The 23,106-nt window shown below is 37.4% G+C and overlaps 2 protein-coding genes across 3 annotated transcripts; one reads left to right on the top strand and one right to left on the bottom strand.

The window, feature by feature from the left end:
* The first annotated feature begins 5,692 nt into the window (after positions 1-5,692).
* ntrnl2 (natterin-like protein 2) lies at positions 5,693-8,802 on the top strand. Of its 2 annotated transcripts, XM_073907160.1 has the most exons (3): positions 5,693-5,926; positions 7,354-7,482; positions 7,571-8,802. In XM_073907160.1, exons 2-3 carry the CDS (start codon positions 7,365-7,367, stop codon positions 8,533-8,535), a joined length of 1,083 nt encoding a protein of 360 aa, XP_073763261.1. In that variant the 5' UTR covers positions 5,693-5,926; positions 7,354-7,364; the 3' UTR covers positions 8,536-8,802. The 2 variants fall into 2 exon arrangements, with proteins under 2 accessions (XP_073763261.1, NP_001373644.1); NM_001386715.1 differs by lacking the exon at positions 5,693-5,926 and having other exon boundaries at positions 7,351-7,482.
* Positions 8,803-14,080: 5,278 nt separating this feature from the next.
* On the bottom strand, positions 14,081-19,445 carry LOC795232 (aerolysin-like protein). Its single transcript, XM_017356964.4, has 2 exons — positions 19,359-19,445; positions 14,081-17,071 (listed from the first exon to the last, which is right to left on the bottom strand). Exon 2 carries the CDS (start codon positions 16,947-16,949, stop codon positions 16,089-16,091), a length of 861 nt encoding a protein of 286 aa, XP_017212453.1. The 5' UTR covers positions 16,950-17,071; positions 19,359-19,445; the 3' UTR covers positions 14,081-16,088.
* Between the last annotated feature and the right edge of the window lie 3,661 nt (positions 19,446-23,106).

Raw genomic sequence — 23,106 nt, 5'->3', positions numbered from 1 at the left:
ACGGATTCGTTTAATTCACTGTTTTTAGTTACACCGAATATTTTGCTGATACTCTTAACCAGCTTTTGTTGATTTTGTTGTAAAGCAATTTAATTTTTGATGTTTCCAGATATTGTCTAAAGAGCTTGTTTGCTTTTATTTTTTCTTGATCTTGACCATATTTTAATTATATTATTTTAAGGGTATTTTGCTTGAAGAGAACTCAAAGCAACTAGCTCTCTGCAACTCTCACATGGTCACCCACTGAAGCTAAGCAGGGCTGTTCCCGGTCAGTACCTGGATGGAAGACCACATGGGAAAGCTAGGTTGCTGCCAGTAGTGGTGTTAGTGTAAGTGGTGTTAGTGAGGCAAGCAGGGGGCGCCCAACCTGCGGTCTGTGTGGGTCCTAATGCCCCAGTATAGTGATGGGGACTCTATATTGCTCAGTGAGCGCCGTCTTTCGGATGAGACGTTAAACCGAGGTCCTGACTCTCTGTGGTCATTAAAAATGCCAGGATGTCCTTAGAAAAAGAGTAGGGGTTTCATCCTGGCCAAAATTACCCACTGGCCTGTCCATCATGGCCTCCTATCTCTCCCCTAATTATAATTGGCTTCTTCACTCTGTCTCCTCTACACCAATCAGCTGGTGTGTGGTGTGCAGTCTGGGGCAAAATGGCTGCCGTCACGTCATCCAGGTGGATGCTGCATACTGGTGGTGGAGGAGATTCCCCCTATGTGTAAAGCTCTTTGAGTGCCCAGAAAAGCGCTATATACTGTAAATGTATGGAATTAAATTGACCACATCAATCCTTTGATCAATGACAAATGCCATGTGTTTGCTTTTGCTGTCTGTTGTGCCATTTGCTGTTTTTAAATACAGGGTCTATGGAGAAAAGGTTCACATCTTCTGATCTACTTCAAGAGAAGAGCAGGAATTCCCTGCATTCCTCAGCACCTATTCTTGTGGGGGTATCAAGACAATTTGCACATAAGCAGTGCAACACCATTCGATTAAAGCCTCTCACACAGGGCTGAAGGACAACAAAGACTGACCGATCTAATTCCTACAACCAGCCTGGACAGGAAGTCCGAAGATAACAGCAGCACACATCACAATGCATATTTTCATCATTACTGTCACCTTTTTGCCTCTTTACGTGTCAAAACGGTGCCAGGGGCATATAGTAGGAGGCTAAATGATCATATGCATTTGTTTATATGACAAAACATGTCTTTTTGACTCAAGAAGGTCCATACTGACTCCAAAGGCAGATACTGATAGGATCAGGGCCTGGTATGTGGATTTTGGGGGTTTTACGATGTGGTCACATGTTGATTGGTCAGTTTGAATGTCTCAGCATTTGGGCTTTAGTCACATGGTCAAGAAAGATACAAAATAGGTGTAAAACTCTGCTCTGTCTCTTTTCCTGGCCTGTATTTTCTGTCTCTGCGCTTTCCTGTTCTGCTCCTCTCCTCCTCTGGAGTCCATCTTCTCTGACTCTACTGCAATCAGGCTATCTTCTGGGCCTGCTCTCTTTGTCTCTCTCTCCCTCCCTGTGTCTCTCCTTCTACCTCTGGTAACCTTCATTTTATATTTAAGCTGGGTACAATTTATGTCATATTTTGTATCATTTTATATTTGATCATTTTATACAGTTATTTTGTAATTAATTCAGTTGTAACCACAGAGAATTATTGTCATTAAATCATCTAATTTTCAAGTATTTGTGAATTACTTTTTAATTTAACATCAACATATAATTCAAATAACAAATCACATAATATTAATGCTCTCCCACGTTTTTGTTATAAGATTGCAGAAGAATGGTTTGACTAGAAATGTACAGTTTTTTTTACAGAGGAGTAAAGAGTATCTGAAAGCCATACTTGAGTAAAAGTACAGATACCTCACTGTAAATTTTCTCCATTACAAGTTACAAGTGACCAATTCCAATAGGACTCGAGTAAAAGTATTAAAGTATCCGATTTTAAAAGAACTTAATTATTTTACTCATGCTCAGTGTAGACTTAAAGAACACCAAGAAAGGTTTTATTTCCTAATATAGAAAATAAATTGAACACCTCAATGTTTCTAAATGGCAGAACAAAATAGTTTTTAAAAAAAGAACAAAAAGTCTCAGTCAAACTCAAATGTTCAAAAAATACACAAACAATTTTTCGAATGAAAAATTTTTTTTTTAAACTCAGTAAAAAAAAATCAGAGCTGACTTTCATGTGATTTACCTCACAGTCTCAGAGGGGGCAATACTTTTATTTTGAGTAGTTTTTCAATTGATTAGGATGTTTTCCCTGTATTAAAATTAAACAAAGAGGAAACTTAATAAACTACATATTAATTTGGTCACACTTTACAATAAGGTTCATTAGTTAATGTCAATTAATGCATTTACTAACATGAACAAACAATGAACAATACATTTACTACAGTATTTATTCATGTTAGTTGTCACGATTACCAGCGATTGTATTCCACTAGATCGCTGGTTCTCACTCACAACAAACCATGGACTACACTTCCGCCTTTTCCTGGACTATATATTCAGACATGGGCTGCGTCTGAAACCGCATACGTCCATACTATATAGTACGCTAAAATCAGTATGCGAGCCGAGTAGTATGTCCGAATTCATAGAATTCAAAAATCAGTAGGCGAGAAGAGAATTAATTGAATGAAAGTGAGGCGACGCAACTGACGCAGGTAGGTCACATGACCATGACAAAATGGCAGATGTAGTACGTCCGAATTCCATTCATGCTTTTCACATTCATACTGTATAGAACGTACTTTTCTAACGGCCGAGTAGTACGTTTAAATTCAAATGCAGTACCTACTGAGTAGTAGGCGGTTTCGGACGCAGCCATGCACTTCGCCTACACCCATGCTCCCTCATCTAGATTGATTACACTCCCAACACCTGTGGACTATCAGAGACTGATTGCATTCACTACATAAGCCACTCATTCACCCTTTCAGTTTGCAGAGTCTTGTTAACTGTAATAGTAACACTACAACGCGTTTTCCTTGTCTTGTTTTCCAGTGTTTTGACCCTAGCCTTGTTAGCCGTTTTTTTGTCTTAGTCTGCCGCCTGTTATATGACTACCATTCTGGACTCTCTCAATTTACCTGATTACACCTGTAATGACCATTGCTTGCCTGACTACAATTAAACTTGCATTTGGATCCTACCTCCTGTTATCAGTGTCACTCCCCGTGGTTACATTAGTAAATGTTAGTTAATGAAAATACAGTTGTTCATTGTTAGTTCATGTTAACTTATGGTACATTAATTAATGTTTACAAGCATGGACTTGGATGTTAATAATGCATTAGTAAATGTTCAATTATGATTAATAAATGTTGCACAAGTGTTGTTCCCGATTAGTTCATGCTAGTAAATGCATTAACTAATGAACCTTATTGTAAAGTGTTACCATAAATTCAATAAAAAATACATCACAAACTCACAGCTAAATGCACCTGATGCAAAATGTATAATTCCAGTGATACATTTATTCAAGTTGCACCAAAAATAAGCTAAAACATTCATGTCATGTTGCAGTGGTTTTTGCCATATATATATATATATATATATATATATATATATATATATATATTAGGGGTGTAACGATACACCAAAGGCACGGTTCGGTTCGGTTCACGGTTTTGGAGCCACGGTTTGGTTCGGTACCGTTCGGTTTCTGTTTGCTGTGGGGTTAGGGTTGATGTCATATTAACAGCAATGCTAAGGGACAATTCACTTAATAAAAAGAACATCTTAACTTTTTCTTTATTAACTTTGTCATCACATTTTTAGTACAGTCAGGATACCCGAGTAAACAACTAGAATTAAATAAATACCTCCAATATAGACTAGTCAGAAAAAAACAATTTTCTTTAGTGCAGCCATCTTAACTAAGTAAACTAAAATTAAATAAATAACTGCAGTGTAGACTAGTGAAAGATCTTCTTCAAAAACACCATAATATCCACATTCTCCGATGAGAGACTTGATGGCTGTGCAGACACAGACGCTCATTTTTGATTATCTATAGTTTCAGTTAGATAGATAGGTTTCCGTTTAAATTAATGAAAAAATATACATATAATGTGTTTGTAAAGTGTTTTTACATGACATATTCACCAGTAAAATACATTGCGGTTGTGTCAGAAACTAATGTTAGGGTTGTAGCCGGCTGTATGTTTGCCTCCCGATCTCTCTCTCTCTCTCTCTCTATGCCGGTCATTTCTGTAGGTCCGCCTTCATGACAGCTGATTGGTCAGGAGACCGATCTATCATCATTTGGTGACGCAGCGCGGGAATGTGAAAAGCAATTCAGGAAGAGCGGGAGAGAGAGCGCTTTTTTCTTTGATCTCGTTTTTCGTGTATTTTTTTGACATGATTTTGATTTCCGTTGTTTTTGCTTAACTTTCGTTTGGGCAAAATTATTTTGCATTACTTTTGCCCACTTTAAGTAATTTTATGAGGTTTGTACATTTTAATTTCAATTGATTTGTATATTATTTTTTGGATCCGCTCCTTCCCGACAATATAGGCTGTTCACTCTTAGTGTAAGGTGAATAGGGAAAATGTCATACGATTTCCATTTTGCAAACACGTAGAAAATGTATTGCTAAAGACATCAGGTAAGAGGTGAAGGTCATCTTTGTTTATTTTATTCAGTATAGGGAAGAATGCGGCGCTCGGCGCTGAAGACCTTTTTTTTCTTTTCATCAGTTTTAGCGAGGTAAGAGGGGTTATTCATGAGTTAGAATTGTTTTATTATATTTATTTCTTTTGTTTGTTCTCACTATCACCCCCTTGCTCGAGTTTAACTAATTTTTGTTTGATACTTTTGTTTGAATTTGCTACTTTATTATATTATTTTTATTAGTGTAAATATTTCTCTTTTTTTGTATATTTGGGCATTATTCTGGTTTCACTTTTGTACATTAAATCACTTTTGTTGGCAGTTCTGTTGCTTACACCCTCACATTGTGAAATTACCACACTTTTTAAATGTTTTTCCTTACAAGTAAGTTTCGTGAAACAGTTAAGACAGACAGGCAGGCGCTTTGTCTACGACACGAATTATATTCCTGTACTCAACTGGAAAACCAAAATGTTTCCACACAGATGACTTAAATGTGTCTGGGGGATCTGCAATCTCAGTACTATGTAAAGCAGCCATCCTGCGTCCAGTAGTAACGAGTGTGATGCTCACTCAAGTCACATGACATGACATGCACTAAAATACTAACTTTAGAATATAATATTTAGAACAAAACCTCATCATTACTAAAACAATTTAATTAAATGTGATAATAAAGATGTGTTTAAATTGGTTCAATTAGTTAGAGACAAGTGACATCAACCTCAACAATGGGCAGCAGGGGAGTGAGAGTACCGCGATACGCCACGAGAGTTTCGCAATACGTATCGTGGCTGGTGTATCGCGATATTTCGGTTCGGTTATAATATCGTTACACCCCTAATATATATATATATATATATATATATATATATATATATATATATATATATATATATATATATATATATATATTAGCGCTGCCAAAATTAACAGATGTTTTTAACAGATGATTTTTTTTAACGCGTTAATTATTTTAAATTAATCACATGCATTAACGCGTTAAAAAAAATTAAAGCAATTAACGCAGTTCAGGTTTTTTTACTTCCTGTTGTGGTGGACGTGTGTTCAGCATGCAATAAATGTGGATAAGACCAAGGAAGCACCTTTTGAAGGCAAGTTCCAGTATAAAACAATTAGTTGCATCACAGGTTATCCAGAGTTTCATGCAATTTCGGGTGTTTTATTTTTAACTTTCGACTTCTGTTGTAAGTTGATACCGCATGGCGAACAGAAAGAAAATCCTCCACATTTCGTGACTCGGTGTTCCTTTAAGGTAAGGTTCCTTTTAAGGCTACACAGTAGAATTTTAATAAGAGTATTATCTTAATCATATTAAAATCGGAGTATTGGTGTCTTATGTAAATGTACTCAGAACGTCTTTGGTGAAGTCGGGAGCTGTCAAAGACAAGGCATTACTCTGCCTTTCAGCATGAGCCCTCCAAGTTTAGCGTGTTTCCTCATTAAACGCAACGAAAGCGTATGCTTCGCGTTGTTGTGTCAGAATCCTTGTGAAATACAGTAATACTTTAGGACGCTTAGTTTAAGCAAATTTGATGAACGTGATCATGCGTGTTGAATCTGAGAGGAGTCGCTCCAGTATGGAAGGCCGTTGGGGCCAAAACGTCTGCAGCGCGTTATGTGTGTCTGTCTGTGTGTGTGTCTGTGTCAGGCCTGTTGAGGGGTGTCAGGGGTGGAGTGAGCGACGTATCTGAGTAGGGGCGAGAGGGGTGTGCAATATATTTAATGACCGGTTTGCAAGAAATTATCATTGATTTGAGGGCATTTGGGAGTCTCTGTGCACTTGCGGGATACTCCTAGTCTTAGCAACTGGATGAATGTAAAGGAGGATTAAGCAAAATTGTTTCTACTCTATAACTAATGTTCTCAACTCACAGCAATAAAACTTTACAATGAGTGCAACAGTTTGTATTCTATAGTTTATTATTATTATTATTTTTCATTTTCCATATCTGCAATGCCCGTGTTTTGGCATTTTTTTGCAGTCCACTTAGAATCCAACATGGAAATCAATATTTTATTTATTGGCATTGATTGTTTTGAAATTTAAATATCATTAACATGCCTGTGTTTTAATTTCTGTAATAAATATGGCTGTCTAGCCAGGATCTTGATGGTTTATTCTGGGTATGTTGTTTACATGAAGAAATCTGTGTTACAAGTTAAACAAAAATTCTATTAAACAATAATATTTTGAATTTAAATATTTTTTGTTTTGCGTTTACATTAATTTTACATTTAAAGAGCCAGAATTATAAGTTTCAGTATTTTAAATGTGATTAATCGCGATAGTTTTTTTTAAAAAGGTGCGATTAATTAGTTAATTTTTTTAATCGATCGACAGCACTAATATATATATATATATATATATATATATATATATATATATATATATATATATATATATATATACATATATGTGTGTGTGTGATCAAAGCTTTTTTCATTACATCAGGGAATTGAAAGTTCATATATATAAGAACCTGTAAAAGCACAAATGTCAGGGCATGCCAAAACATCTCTGGTGCCCCAAACTTTCCATAAACCCCCAAGGCTTAAAAGTTTATCGGAAATGTCATTTTGATTTCTCAATCTTGATTTCTTATGCAAGCTTGATTCATGAACTCGTCAGAATAGGAATGGTTATTAATCACCAAGTATTTTTTTGTCATTTTTGCGCAGATCTCTGACTCATGGATTCGAGGTGTGTTTTCCAGATCTATATAAGCGGCAGCTCAATCAAAGATTTTTCACTTGCCCAGCATTTTGACGAGCTGCTCTTGAGAAGTTCATCAGACCCCAGTCATTCATGTGAGTATAAGTCCTGCGATGGACATCTTGAATGTCTTCTATAGATAAATATTAAAAATCTGATGATCATTTTTTATGTGATTTTCAGACCTAATTTCTTCAGAGATGGCCTACCCAACAACACTAGAGTTAATTGGTGGTCAAACGGGTCATCCATTTTCATTTACTGGTGAAAAAAGTGGTGCCAGTTTAGAGAAGATCTGGGTTTGGGTGGGAGGATGGCAGATCAAGGCTGTCAGGGCTTGGCTTTCAGATGGTAGAAATAAAACCTTTGGAGAACCATCTGGACCACATCAAGAGTATGTGTTTACCCCTGGAGAGTGTATCACCTCACTGTCCCTCTGGGGGAACGGAGCAGGAACACGTCTCGGAGCCATCAAATTCAAGACCAGCAATGATGGAAATTTTTTTGTAAAAATGACAGATTGGGGATTAAAACAAGAATATCCCATTGATGTCGGCTCTGGTTATTGTCTTGGCATCGTTGGAAGATCAGGTGGAGACATCGACTGCATGGGGTTCATGTTTCTTAATGCCGTTCAGTCTACAGTTCTCACCAATGTTAACTATCCCACCATCAACCAGCAGATGGCAGAGGTGGCAGCAGACGAAATCAAGTCGTTGACTTTCGAGAACAAAACATCTTTAACTCAACAGCAATCAATCGAAAGCTCAAAGAAAGTGATCAAAACATCTTCATGGTCTATGGATAGCAGCCTTTCAACAACATTCAGCATGGAAGTGAGTGCTGGGATTCCAGAAGTTGTCGAAGTTTCTTCAGGATTCAGTGTCAGTGTTGGAACAGAAAGCACCCATAGTCTTGCGGAGACAGATGAGAGAAGCAAAACTCTGACCTCCACTATTGATGTCCCACCACAGAAGAAGGTGACTGTTGGCATCACCATTGGCAGAGCTGATTTTGACCTGCCGTACACTGGCACAGTGAAGATCACTTGCAAGAATGGCAGTGTGTTACAGTACGAAACCAAGGGCATATACAAAGGCGTCGCTTACACCGATGTCAAAGAGAATAGTGTAGAAACAGATCTCTAATATCAGTTGATTTACCTTTATTAGGGTCTATTAGATTTCTGTCTATGCTCTCTGTCCTCTGATCCATTTTATTGAGTCTTTACTTAATGACTTTAAAAGGATTAAATATATATACAGCATTGTTTTTTTAAATAAACATTAGATGCTGTTACAAAATGGTCATATAGCATCATAGTTTCCGAATGTTTTTCACAGATCATGATATTTACTTCATGTAATACTTTCAAATGTTAAATCAGACTTTTAATAAAAATCATTTAAAATTAACTTTATTTTGTTTATTGGTGTTGTTTCATTAAATGTTATTGCATATGTTATGCATGTGTATGTGCTTAAAAATTGCTTAAAACAAACCAAAAAAAAAAATCCTAGAAAACATTTGTATGCTTTTTTGTTTTTTGGGCTTCCTTTTTATTACCAATATGCATATCTCCAGACTCATACTCCTGTCAGATGACAGTCAAACATTTGCAGATGTAAAAAGTCAGATATTATTGTTGACACAAAAGCTGCTTCCACCAAAATGACAGAACTTTGGATAAATAATGCATTTTAAAGGGGTGGTCCACTACAATATCATATTTTAGACCGTAGTTGATGTGTAATGTAGCGGTGTGAACATAAACAACATCTCTGAATGTAAAAGGCTCAAAGTTCAATGCAAGAGGAGACCTTGGCCTGTACAGAGTTAGCAAAGCCTACAATGAATGAATTTTAGGAACTACCATACTTGTCAACCCTCCCGTTTTTCTAATAGTATCTGGATGCAGCCTTTATGGTGCAAACTGAGATTGCATCACTCAGCGATGCAATGTGAGACACAGTGCACTCAAATGGAGCTAGTGACGTCACTGTGACGGGCAGGGCTGGACTGGGGCAAAAAATCGACCCTGGCATTTTGGGCCAGCGCAGCCCACTACATTCAATCAAAATGCTATCTATCTATGCACGTCTAATATTTTTATCAACTCATATTTTATAAAACACAAAAGCCATATATATGAAATAAATAAATAAATACAAACTTTAATCTCAATTTAATTTCTGTTTACTGTCCATAAAGATATTTGTTGAGTTCTAAAAAATACACTATTCATTCATTTATTTTTCTTCGCATTAGTCCCTTATTTATCAGGGGTTTCCACAGCGAAATGAACAGCCAACTATTCCAGCTCGTTTTATGCAGCAGATGCCTTTCCAGCCACAACCCAATATTGGAAATCACCCATACACACTCATTCACACACACTCATACGCTACAGCCAATTTAGCTTATTCAATACACTATTCACTCAGCCTATATTAAACAATAAACATAACACAAACTGCCTGCTAATGCATGGGTAAATCTTCAAAGGGAACAGTGTACTTTATAACCTCATTCACCTCATCCTGCTTGATGTTTCACTATCTAAACAATGAAAACATAATATAAGTAAATGTGTTTCATTTTGATATTATGATTAACAGACACCAAACAGCCTCATGTAGCTACACATTTAAATGACCGTCATATTCACTCTGCATATTTATAAAAAAACAGGGCTTAAATATAACTGTCTCCTTTCATTTTCATTGAAAAGAACAAACTTTAACCCGTCTCTTTTGCAGAATATCAGTTTTAATAATCAATAATGGCCATTATAACAGTATAACGTACATTAAATTTAAACGATAAAGGTAAGCAATCAGTCAATGTGCAGAATCAGTGTGTTACATAAATTAATATATCAGCTTATCTTTGCACTCAGCCAAAACAGTTAACTGAGAACAAGTGATTCAAAAGACATAAGAATTGTTAGATAGAAAACAAGATGAATTCAATATCACGTTTAACAAATATAGTGAGATGAGATCATCCAGCAGATGAACTGTCTGACATGCACTATACTCTCACCTGGGGTTTATGCTCACCCGCTGAACTACTGGCTGCAGCTCTTGGCAGAGTGTGTGGTCACGTGATTTGCGTTTTTAGCCGTGTACTAGAATGAACGGAGAACTTTTCAGAACCGCTAAATGAAACGAATAAATGAAATAAATGTATTTCCCGCGATTTCTCTGCGCCTCCCTTGCGTTTCTTCACTCTGACTCTCGACTATTTTGACAAATACACACAGATGACGCACGCTCACACAGAGTTAAAAATAGGAGTTTGTGATTGGGCCAGCCCAATGTCAATACAGAAAAGAACCAATGGGCTACAGAGTGTCACATGGGCCGGCCCGGTCTGTCTGTCCGGGAAAAAAGCATTTTACTTTCAGAGAGTCACAGATCACAGCAGTGTCAATTAATAAGGCAGAAAAAATGATAGGCTGATAAGCCTTTTATGGGCCGATCAGATCATAAGACGATGATCAGCCTGGCCCAAAAAGTACATCGGCCCAGTGGGAAAGTGCCCGGTCTGCCAGATGGCCAGTCTGCCCCCGGTGACGGGTAGGGTTAGGGTTGGGGTTAGGTGAGCCCATTAAAAAGCATTGGATGCAGCCCAGATTGCACTGCACCAGGTCTGCAGCCAGACCCCTTTCCGTTTTCCCCGGGATTCTCCCGTATTTTACAGTTCTATCCCGATATCATCTCGTAAAGGTATTTTCCCGTATTTAAACCGTATTTTCAGTGTTTCTCTGAAGGGTGGCAAATAAACATTTAAAGAGTCGAGCCTCCCCATACGCAACCCATACTGCCGAACAACCAGGGGCCGCCCCTTGCTTTTAAATGTGAGTCTGTTCTGTGCTTTCACTTTGTTTAGGCATGAAAACACTTTGAAATAAATATAAAAAAGCATGATCCCCTTCATTTTCATTACAGATGCCGTCTCCCCTTCATTTGCAATCCTCAAAACAGTCATAGCGCTGCATGACGGTCAGCAGACGAACTACATAGTGATAAATAGATGCTGTTTCCCAAACGGATTCTGTACACGTGATTTGAAGCGGAGCAAAAGTTCGGGTTTTGGGTGCGTGTTTAAACAGATATACTAATAATAAAATCTAAAGATGTTGATCTTGGTGTTTTGTTTTTTTTCCAAACACAAGTAATTTCGTCCTAAATGAGCATAAACAGTTAGGAAAGCAGTCAGATGCTTTCATTATAATGTTAGATGTGTGCATTTTTAAAGTGACACCTCTTATTTAATGTAATCAAATGAAAAAATCTAAATAAATCATTCATTCGTCACTCTTTAATCAGAATGTGTAAGTTATACAGAGAGGAAACGGCTAATGAGATTTAGCTTGATTCTGTTTCATTATAATAGCTATTAATTTTAAGAAACTGAACTCTTTGCTAATGTATTTGCTGCTAATGTATATATTTATATTTATGGTCAGACATATTACTGACCATTTAACTGTTTATTTACAACGAAACAGCTTCAAATGAGCATATTTAGTAATTTGGAGATTTTTTAAAGGGGGTCGGGGGAATCCCCTATTATGGTGGGCATATCCCTTATTGTTACATCCCAATGTTGACAGGTATAAACTACAAAAAAATACCTCCGGGCCTGTGAGATCACAAACGTACTTTTACCGCGCACACACACTGCGCAGCTAAGGTGCGTGGCCAGAGGCGCTGTAATGTTACAGCAGAGGGAGATAAAATGGAGTCCAAATGCTGCTATTTCCACAGAGCTTCTCTGTTTCTGTATTTAGGCTTCCAAATGACATGACACAAAGACAGAAGTGCTAACAGTTCAATATTAAATATGGTTTAGAGAATTATAAAATACAGAGCAAGCATGATTTGACACAACAGCTCCAGAATCTCTCCAAGTTCAGTGCTGGATTCGGTTAATTTACCTTCTGATTAGAGTAAATCATTTACATTTTCATATTAAATGTCCAAGGGTTTAATATGGCGTATCTTTTAACTCTATACTCATGCTTGGTGTTATTTTTAAATGTCTCTGTGTGATTGGTAAAATGGTCTTAATTTCACAGTAATATTTCACTTATATATGCTGATTTGGTTTTTGGCTTGGATAAGGTCTTTGCCAGATTCTCCCCCTCTTTAGAGATGGTTAACTCCTCAAACTCACCAGCCAAGTGTCTCGGTGGCGCTTCTATTGTCTTTAATTTATCGCTGTTTGCAGGCCCGTGCAGAGACCGTCTAAAGGGCATGTGCAGGATAAATTTTTTGAAGAGCGGGGTGGGGGGGGTGGGGGTGCTGTTGCGCGCACGCGTTCTGATCAGCTGTGTTGTACTCAAGAGCGGTGTTGTCGCGCGCCTACTGAAGGGCTGGACCGAGGGTGTCGCGTCGCGGGGGCACTTTTGATCATTTTGGAAGGGCACTTTCTATCCAAGACTAAAAAGGGCATATGCACTGCACAGTTTGACCCCTATGTGTGCATGTGCCTGGCTGTTTGATCTGAGTTGAGTATTTAAAGGAAATGGACAAATATCATGGGGATCTTGTAGCCAAGGCACCCCATTCCAGCATCTCTGAGACTTATGCTGCAACGTACTTCTGGAAACTACATGCTTACAAAGAAGACTTCATCGGCCGTTTGTTGAAGGAAGCATCAGAACAGACTACAGTCAGAACATGGATCAGTGCATCATGGATTAGTTTCTTCCTCCATTTTACAAGTGTAAGTACGTGCGATTAAAACTGTTGCCTCGTTTACTCTAGCTTGAAAATTAGGCATTTCATTGTGTTTTGTTCCTTTTGACCGTGTGTACTGTATCAGGTTAACTCTTTATATTCTCGTATCATGTGTTAAGACTCATATAACTGAGCACGCGGGTGGTGAGAGGTGTCGCAGACAAAACTGAGGACGCGGGTGGCGAAGGAGATGTCGCAGATGCCGCACTCTCTATTCTGCTGGCCTAGGCGACCGCCTAGGTTTCCTCTATGGATGCGCCAGCCCCGAGTGTGTATGCACTGTGGCTACTTCTATATTGTTGATTAGCTGCTATGCATTTTACTCTGTCTCGCGCTGAAGGCTGTCAGTGTCGACCAATCGCAGCAGACTGTCATTGGTCCAATCGGCGCAGATTAGCTTTGCGCTAAGGAAGGGTGTGGGAACAAATGAATCGCTAAACGATTCATATGGGAGTCGCTGGGATAATTAGGTAAAATAAATGCAGATTATAAGACCATGAAAGTGTTGTTTGACCTTGCATGCATATTAGACTGTTGTTGAAGACCCTTACAACCAAAATATGACCCTATTTCATGTATAATAAGGGCTCTTTAAGCAATTAATGTGTTCACATTGTCATATTCTGAGCTATTGCTTGTTTTCTCCACATGATGTCGCCATTTTCCCCAGTGTTTCTGTTTGAGGTTCATTTGTGTTAATTCGGTTCAGCTGTGTCTTGTTAGACTAGCCTCTTTATTCTACCCTCTTGTCTTTGCTTGTCACTTGGTTTTTGAGTTTGATGTGCTCTCGCCGTTGTCGTAAGTCCTCCAGTCATTAACTTTCTTCATTAGTGTTTTTGGCTAAAGTACCCTTTGCTCTACGGAGAACTTTATTAGTTACCTGCTTATCTTGTAGACTTCCTTTGTTTTAGCCTGGCAGCTTTTTTTTTTTTTTTTTGATGATTTTGGATTTCTTGAATAAACACCTTTTTTTGAACTAGACCTTGTGCCTTGGCAATTGGGTTCATCAGCTCTCCCTGTGGCTTAACAGTAAAACACTGCCATACCAGAGACACCAGTTTGATCCTCGGGCTCATCACACACATCTCTGCTAGGTGTTTTATTGGTAAAATTTTACAATAACAGTACACGAGTAATGATGTGTTAATATGTAATAACTAAACATCACCTAATTATAAACTAATGATGGATGATAGCAGGCCCGGATTGGCTAATCGGGAGGACCGGGAGATTTCCCGGTGGGCCGGTCTGTTTTTTGGCCGCGAGGGCTGGTGTCCCTAGCTGCTTGCACTCTCAGCAGTCACACTTTTTTTCTTCTATTTATTTATTTGACCATAGCTTTACTCTTTTTAATCATTATTTTACCGTAGTGCCGCTCTTTTTATTTATTTTCTCGCAGCCCCGTGAGAAAAATGCAGCCTGCAGGCTAACTAACGTTAATGATGATGATGTAATGCAACTATCGCCCCAAACAGCGGCACCTTAGTGAATATAAGAATTCGAATAAAATTAATAAAACACCTGCTCAATGAAAATCAAATGATTCACTACATTAATAAATCTGATATAACTTGATCAGAAATCTAAAAATAGGAGAAAAAGATTGAGCCATCAAAAAAAGAAAGTAGTGCTGTGTCTTAAGGGTCGCAAGTCATTAGTTATTTTTTACTCTCACTGTAATAGCGCCAATGTGGTCCAGTGGTAAGCACATTGCATTTTAATGTCGCAGACCTGTGATCGAATCTCCCATGATAAATCTGTTTTTTTTTTTTTTTTCGATTTTATTGTTAAGACATAAAATACTGTTAGGGCTGTTGAACATTTGAATTTCTAAAGCAGCAGTTTTCTTGAAAAAGACGTGATAGTGCCATTAGTAACTGAATTGGAATCAGTCGTGAACTGAGGTGGGCCGGTCTGGCTTGAAACTCCAGGGCTGAAAATGAGTCCCACTCCGGCCCTGGATGATAGAGGCAGTGAGCTTCACAACGTGAGTCACAAGAGTTCTGTGTGAATAACAGCTACCTTATTTAGCCTACTTGTTAGTACACAGATTGTTTGTAATTTAATGAATTAATTACTGTAATAATGTTCGTTGTTGAGGGAAGAAGAAGACGGGGTCGGCGATTCAGGTAAGCAAATATTTTATTTATGGTTAAATGCCACCACTCATGTATCGTTGTGTGTGTGTGTGCTCTCTCCTCTCCCGACTGCTCCTCCCGTTCTCCTTAAGAAGGGAGTCTCTCCGGCCCAATCACTAGAAAGACAGGTGTTATTTATCATTTCTGATTGACCCGCTGATTAGCCGCCGGGCTCCTAGCATGCTCTCCCCCCTTATTGGGTGTTCGATCACGCTTACCTCTCCACAATTACTATATTAGTTTTTGCTTAGTTTAACCATTGGGTCATGATATGATACTGTATTATTGTATTGGGACTACTTATAGGGGCCCATCATCATTAACCCATTCTTAACTACTCATAAACTCCCTATGCAGGTCTCGCAGCTCTTCTTTTAATATAACTGGTTTAGTGAGTATATAATGAGTTTCATAAAGTTGATCAGCTTGAAACTGGATTATATCTGTTGTTATTGAAAAACTTAGTTAAATATGGTGCCATTAATTCCTAGATGGCGACATGTGTTTTAAACTAGAACTACTTCATATTGTTGTCCTTACAACAGTGTAGAAAAAGACAATGATTGTATGACAATGAATTTTAGATTAACATTGAAATTCTGAAATGAATATGAAACATTATACATACCATGAGTATCAATATTGTATGTTTTTATTGTTGTTTTTTTCACATGTACCAGAAACAGAAAGGATAATATTTTATACTCCCCAGATCACCCAAAAACAACAAAGAATGTTTCAGTTACATTTAGAATCAGTGTGCAAATTCATATGTAAAATCAAGAAATAAGTATCTTAACAAGGACAATCTGTCTAGACAACATCACTTTCATTTGTTTTCACTTTAACATCAGTGTAGGCGACACCTTTGTACTGGCCCTTGGTTTCGTACTGTAACTCACTGCCATTCGTGCATGTGATCTTCACCATGCCGGTGTACGGCAGATCAAAACTGGCTCTGCCAATGGTGATGCTAACATCCACCTTCTTATTTGATGGCACATCAATAGTGCTAGACAGCGTTTGATTTTTCTCTTTTGTGTGTTCTCGGTTAAAAGAGCTTTCTGGTGTAATGCTGACACTGAAATTGTTTTGAACTTCTCCAATCTCTGGAATCCCAGCCTGCACATCCACGCCGAATGCTGCTGTCAGGTTCAGAAGCAGAGACCATGAGGATGTCACGGTCACTTTCTTTGACATTTCAATTTTTTCTTGTTGAACGGCAGTACTGATGTTTCTGAAAGTCATGGACTTGATCTCTTCCACTGCCACCTTTGGGATCAGCTGGTTGATGGTTGGATAGTTGACATTGGTGAGAACTGCTGATTGAACTGCATTGAGAAATTTGAACCCCAAGCAGTCGATGTCTAAACCTGATCTTCCCTCAATACCAAGACAATAACCAGAGCCGACATCTATTTGACATTCTGCTGGTAAAGCTCTGCCCGTCATCTTCGCAAAAAATTCTCTTGCATTTCCTTGACTGTCCATGGTCTTGAATTTGATGGCTCCAAGACGTGTTCCTTCATCATTCCCCCAAAGGGACAATGAGGTGAACCACTCACCAGGTGAAAACACAAACTCTTGTTGTTGTTGTCCAGATGGTTTTCCGAAGGTTTCTTCTCTACCATCTGAAAGCCAAGCTCTGACAGCCTTGATCTGCCATTCCCCCATCCATACACAGATCTTCTCCAAACTGGCACCATTGCTTTCACCAGTAAATGAAAAGGGAGAACCTGATTAACTACCAATTACATTTACTGTTGTTGGGTTGGACATCTCGGAAGAAATTAGGTCTGAAAATATATCAGATATTAATATTAAAATGGACAATCTAAATCTAGTATACAGTATCAACAACCAGGGCTTGACATTAACACCTGCCAAATGCGGGTAGATTTCAGCTGTGACGGCTTAGACAGACACTCCCACTAGCCACTTTGACTATTTGGAAATCATTTTCAAATTGTAGCTTTTTTAAAAGCAGGGTTCGACTATAAAGATCGCCCAATATGCATGCAAATGTGATCTTAGAATCGAGGAGCAGCACAACTGACAAAAATAGCAGTGTTTATGCGAGCAAAAGAAAGCAGGTGAATACCGAATGAGAGGATGATCACTCGTGCACACAGGTGATGTGATGCGAGCGACATTTACAAAGCATGCACAGTCCTGTTTCTTTCGGTGAAGCAACCATGCCTGGGAACTCAACTGGTGTGATCAGTTCCCTTTAAAATAGACTGGACAAATGGTGATGCTTATGCACTTAGTCCTACTAGTTTCATGAGTTCCAGATTTATATATATATATATATATATATATATATATATATATATATATATAATATATATATATATATATATATATATATATATATATATATATATATATATATATATATATATATATATATATATATTATTTATATATATATATATATATATATATATATATATATATATATATATATATATATATATATATATATATAAATAATTTATATATATTTGTAAGCAGCAGCGGCTACTTTTTTAACTTTTCTTTCACCATTTTTTGAACAGATTATTAACAGGTCTAATGGTAACGTTATAGTTATTTTTGTTAACATGGTTTAATTGCATTTTTTTTTATATAATAAGATTGCTTTAATAAGAGATTTATTTTAGTTAACTGTGGCATTTAGTTAACCTGTTTAGTCAACTGGTGATCTGGGACCTTTAGCCAGGACACAGTTTATGCAGTTTTAGATGCCATTAATTATTTTTTAAAAAATGTAAATAAAAATGAAAAGAAACGTTTTGTTGAATAAAAGAGCATGTAGCTATATATTTAGCTTGTTTTGACACATTATTTAAAATTGGTGGCTAGGAAATGATTATTTATTCTTGGTGTGGTCAGAGGTAAATTTGGTAAATCCTATATATTGAGCCTTGAAAAGTTACGTGAAATAAAAACTAATTGCAATGCTTCACTACATCCCATTTGCTCACACACATTGAGCAAGGTTATACATAACACAAAGTAAAATGCATGTGGACATTAAGCAAAATCAAAATCAAGTAGTTTTAGCATGCCAAAGTCAAATTTATGCATATAAAATATATTCTCCCAAAAAAAAAAAAAAAAAAAAAACTGGCTAGTGAAAATACAGAGTGGCTAGTAATGTTGATTATCTACTAGCCACAGTGGATGGTGATAAAAAAAATTAATGTCAAGCCCTGTTAACAACACTTATCTTACTTACGATAATACTTATACAGTTGAAGTCAGAATTATTAGCCCCCTTGAATTATTCGCCCCCCTGTTTATTTTTTTCCCTTAATTTCTGTTTATCGGAGAGAAGATTTTTTTCAGCACATTTCTAAACATAATAGTTTTAATAACTCATTTCTAATAACTGATTTATTTTATCTTTGCCATGATGACAGTATTTGACTAGACATTTTTCAAGACACTTCTATACAGCTTAAAGTCACATTTAAAGGCTTAACTAGGTTAATTAGGTTAACTAGGCTGGTTAGGGTAATTAGGCAATTAATTGTTTTTTTCTGTAGACCACAGGTGTCAAACTCAGTTCCAAAAGGGCCGCAGCTCTGCACAGTTTAGTTCCAGCCCTAATTAAACACACCTGATCAAACTAATTGAGTCCTTCAGGCTTGTTTGAAACCTACAGGTAAGTGTGTTGGAGCAGGGTTGGAACTAAACTGTGCAGGGCTTCGGCCCTCCAGGAATTGAGTTTGACACCCCTGCTGTGGACTATCAAAAAAAAAAAAAAAAAATAATAATAATAATAAATAAAAAAATCAGCTTGAAGGGGCTGATAATTTTGACCTTAAAATGCTGTTTAAAAATTAAAAACTGCTTTTATTCTAGCTGAAATAAAACAAATACTCCAGAATGTCTCCAGAATTGTATACATTCCACCAATTGTATACATTTTCTGCATAAACACTCAAATAATTGCTCGCAGAAAGTAAAACCCATTTTTAATAATCAGTGCTCAGAGTTGGCATACATCCTAGAAAATAGGATTTTGGAAAGACTACAGAAAGATACTTGTCACTGTATTGTAAATATACTCACTGGGATGACTGTAGTCTGATGAACTTCTTGTTCTCGCCTGGTGAAGCCAGAAAGGTGAACTGTGGTTTCATTAAGCTCCTGCTTAAATAGAGCTTGTTATCACAGCCAAACTCCATGAGCCAACGTCTGCTGTTTGCTTATGAAAATAAGTTAATGTAGCTAATTAAGGGCAATCTATTCATGAACTTCTATTTTAAATATTGTTTGAACAGTCAAAGCAACTTGATAAAGATGTCAAAATGAATACCTAATATCTTCATTTATTCATTCATTTTCTTTTTGGGCTTAGTACCTTTATTAATCCGGGGTCGCCACAGCGGAATGAACCGCCAACTTATCCAGCATATGTTTTATGCACCGGATGCCCTTCCATTTGCAACCCATCACTGGGAAACACCCATACACACCCATTCACACACATGCACTACGGACAATTTAGCCTACCTAATTCACCTATAGCATGTCGTTGGACTTATCGGGGAAACCGGAGCACCCGGAGGAAACCCATGCCAACACGGGGAGAACATGCAAACTCCACGCAGAAGCGTCAACTGACCCAACCACACTGTTAGACCTTTTTATGTGCATAAAAACTGCTTAGTTGCCAGAAAGATGAAGACATGAAACTGTTAGCATCTGTACATTATGGCAATATGCAATATCCAATAAATAAATATACTTAAAAGTAATGTAAGAAGTTATATGATGAGAGGCTAACTAGCTAACAATATAACTTTTAAGTACACAGTTCAAGAGAACAACAATATACCTTAAAACACAGCCTTATTTTAGAAACCCTCAAAAACATTTGAACACATTAAACTGACTTATTGTAGATTCTTATTTAAAGCCTAAAACATATCAGACTCTACATCTGAATTGATAGACAGAGAGTAGAGCGCACTCAGCAGTAAACAAATCAAACACCTGACTCCCTTAAAGGGCCAGCATTTTCTGAAAACTCTTTCTAACACCTTTGTGTTTAGAATAAGACGGACAGCCTGTGGGAGTGTGTGGTGATGCCTAAATTATTGTTTTCTGCCTTTAAAATGCATGTCCTCATAAATAGCAACATAAAGCATCACAGTAGATGGGACTGTAATGGTTGAACAGTAATTTGCCATGTATTGTCACAGTTACTACCTGTAATGTGTACATAAAGTAAATTACTGTAATTTAATCTTTGCACTACACAATTTAATACAAATTCTGCTCCTTTTACAGTAAAATACTGTTTCATTTCATTACAGCTAAACACTGGCTATTTTACAGTTATTTACTGCATAATCTACAGTAAGGGTTAACAGTGCAAGGCCACCGCATAGCCAATACACACATTTTATTACATGAAGAATAAGAGATTATACTGTTAATTTTCAAACCCAAAGGAACTTGCTAAGCAAATTTTACAGGTTACAATGTTTTTCTCTGTTTGTGTTTAAAGTAGGCCTAATAAAATACTGAAGATAAATATGTTTCAAAGTTAGGAAAATAATATGGATGGCTATTTTGCATGCATGAAAAACAAAATGATTATCAAGAGCTGTCTGTGTATTCTTATCAGCACTTCACCTGCACGTGTTCACTTGGCAAAAGCGTTTAACCAAATGACATGTAAATGAGAATCATCATGAGCTACGGCTGATTAAAATAGGCTTGTCAAAGTTTCTGCTTATTTATTTAGGTTTTCATGTCGAAACAAGCAGACTTCATAGTTCCTATTCAAACCCAAATGCACTACATTAAAAAAAATGATATGTTGGCTTTAAAGGGTCACGTAACACCAAAACACATGTTTTGAGCTGTTGACAGTCGTATATGTGTCCCACACTGCTAAAAACACTATTAGGACACATATATTTCACTAAAAAGTAACAATTGGTTGTTTTTGCATTATTTTGAGCAAATTCGCACTTCTGGTTTGAAACAAATTTTTTAAGCTGCGTCACGGCCATGAGATCTTAGCATGTGTTCCAGCTTGTAGACTAGACGTCTGTGCCTGGGAGTCCCGTATTACGTCTCCAAGTGCGTTGCATTATTGCAAAAGTAAGGCCAGGTTCAAACCAATCAGCACGCTCTATTGTGCAACTTCATTAATATTCATTAATGTTACAGTGTAGATGGCAGAGACGCCACGTTTTGTTGGCAAAACAAGCGTGCAGTGTTGCTTTTATAATGTGCTGCAGTGAAGTTTTGTTTTCATTTTCTCTCACTGAGCACGCAGCTGGACTCACGTGTGGATCACAGTGCACGCGAACGGCATTCGCTGCTCGTCTCCTCTTAATAAAGACGCGGTTCTAGTTGCCGTGGATTGTCCTGTCTCTGCAGATTTGGTAAGTGAGCGACCAGTGCTCTTTCAGTTTGTTCGTATCTAACTAATTATTACACCGAGTGTAAACATGTTAGCACCACAACCAAACTATTACTGTCTTTTAGGATTTTTATCACATTTAGTGACCGGAATAACACACGCGGTTTTCTGACACTACCTGCCGTGTGCATCTAAGTTTCTGGGAAATGTGGAGGGTTTTTTTCTCTCATTCGATGTGCGGTATCAAACAATGCATGAAAAATACATATACATACATAGCAGCTCCTCTAATCAAATATCTCGTTTGTCACGAGGGGCATGAATGAATTCCCTGAATGAAAGAGCCAAACTGCAATTAAGGTCCACCATTTAATAATTTAGCAAATAATTCGATTACAGATGTCCATGTAAACACAGTCACTTTCTCCCCTGTGTTGTGTGTGTGAGTGTTTTGACTCTGAAACTCAGCGCGTGCTTAAATCGACACTCCCACTCCATCCCTCTTTTGCTCCTCCGACACTCCCCCCTAATAAGAGCTGGACACGCCCACTTTTCAGACTTTTCCCAAAGTAGAGGTGTGAAAACACCCTGCTGAAACAAGCGGGTTCATGGCCCTTTTATTAACTTTTTTATGTCAACAGGTTCCACAAAACCGGGTTAAGTTACCTTAAAGAAAGAATATTTATTTGAGTGAACTTAAGTTAGTTACATAAAGGTAATGTAATGTTGTTTAGTTCAATCAACACATTTATAATTTTGCTTTAATTTATTTACACTGTTAAAAAAATCTGTTAAATTTACGGAAAAATATCAGCAGTGGTTGGCGGGAATTTTCTGTAAAATTGTTTAAATTTGCAGAAAATAACCATATTTCATCAACTGATAGTCCACAAAAACGTGAAGTCATTCATTCAATGCACTAATGTGTTCATGTGTGTACAATTAGCAAACAGATTTTCACTGTATTAGTAACTATACAGTTACCTTTAAATAAAAGAAGATGCAGCACAACATCAGCTATCTTTAGTTCATATTGGACTTGCACACAGATCCTACTATCCTCCACAATGATTGTTTGGGGTAATGCATTATCGTATACTGTAAAATCCGACAGATAACTTTATCAAATGAAATGAGTGAAGTTAACTCAAAATTGACTGAAAGGTAATTCTACTCATTTGAAAAAAGTTTGAAGGCAATGAGTTAATTAATTACCTCATTACTTAAACTTAAATGGAGTAAGTTCAAAGTAATCATATAAAATAGCTTGGTTTGGTTTCCTTAAACGGTTTAAGTTGCCTTAAAGGGCCATGAAACCCCCTCGTTTCAGCAGGGTATTTTCACACCTTTACTTTGGAAAAAGTCAGAAAAGTGGGCGTGTCCAGCTCTGTTTAGGGAGGAGTGTCGGAGGAACTAAAGTGGGATGGTGTGGGAGTG

The sequence above is a fragment of the Danio rerio genome, chromosome 7, assembly GCF_049306965.1.
Source record: "Danio rerio strain Tuebingen ecotype United States chromosome 7, GRCz12tu, whole genome shotgun sequence".
NCBI classification, from domain to species: domain Eukaryota; kingdom Metazoa; phylum Chordata; class Actinopteri; order Cypriniformes; family Danionidae; genus Danio; species Danio rerio.
This window is presented reverse-complemented; position numbering and strand designations above follow the sequence as displayed.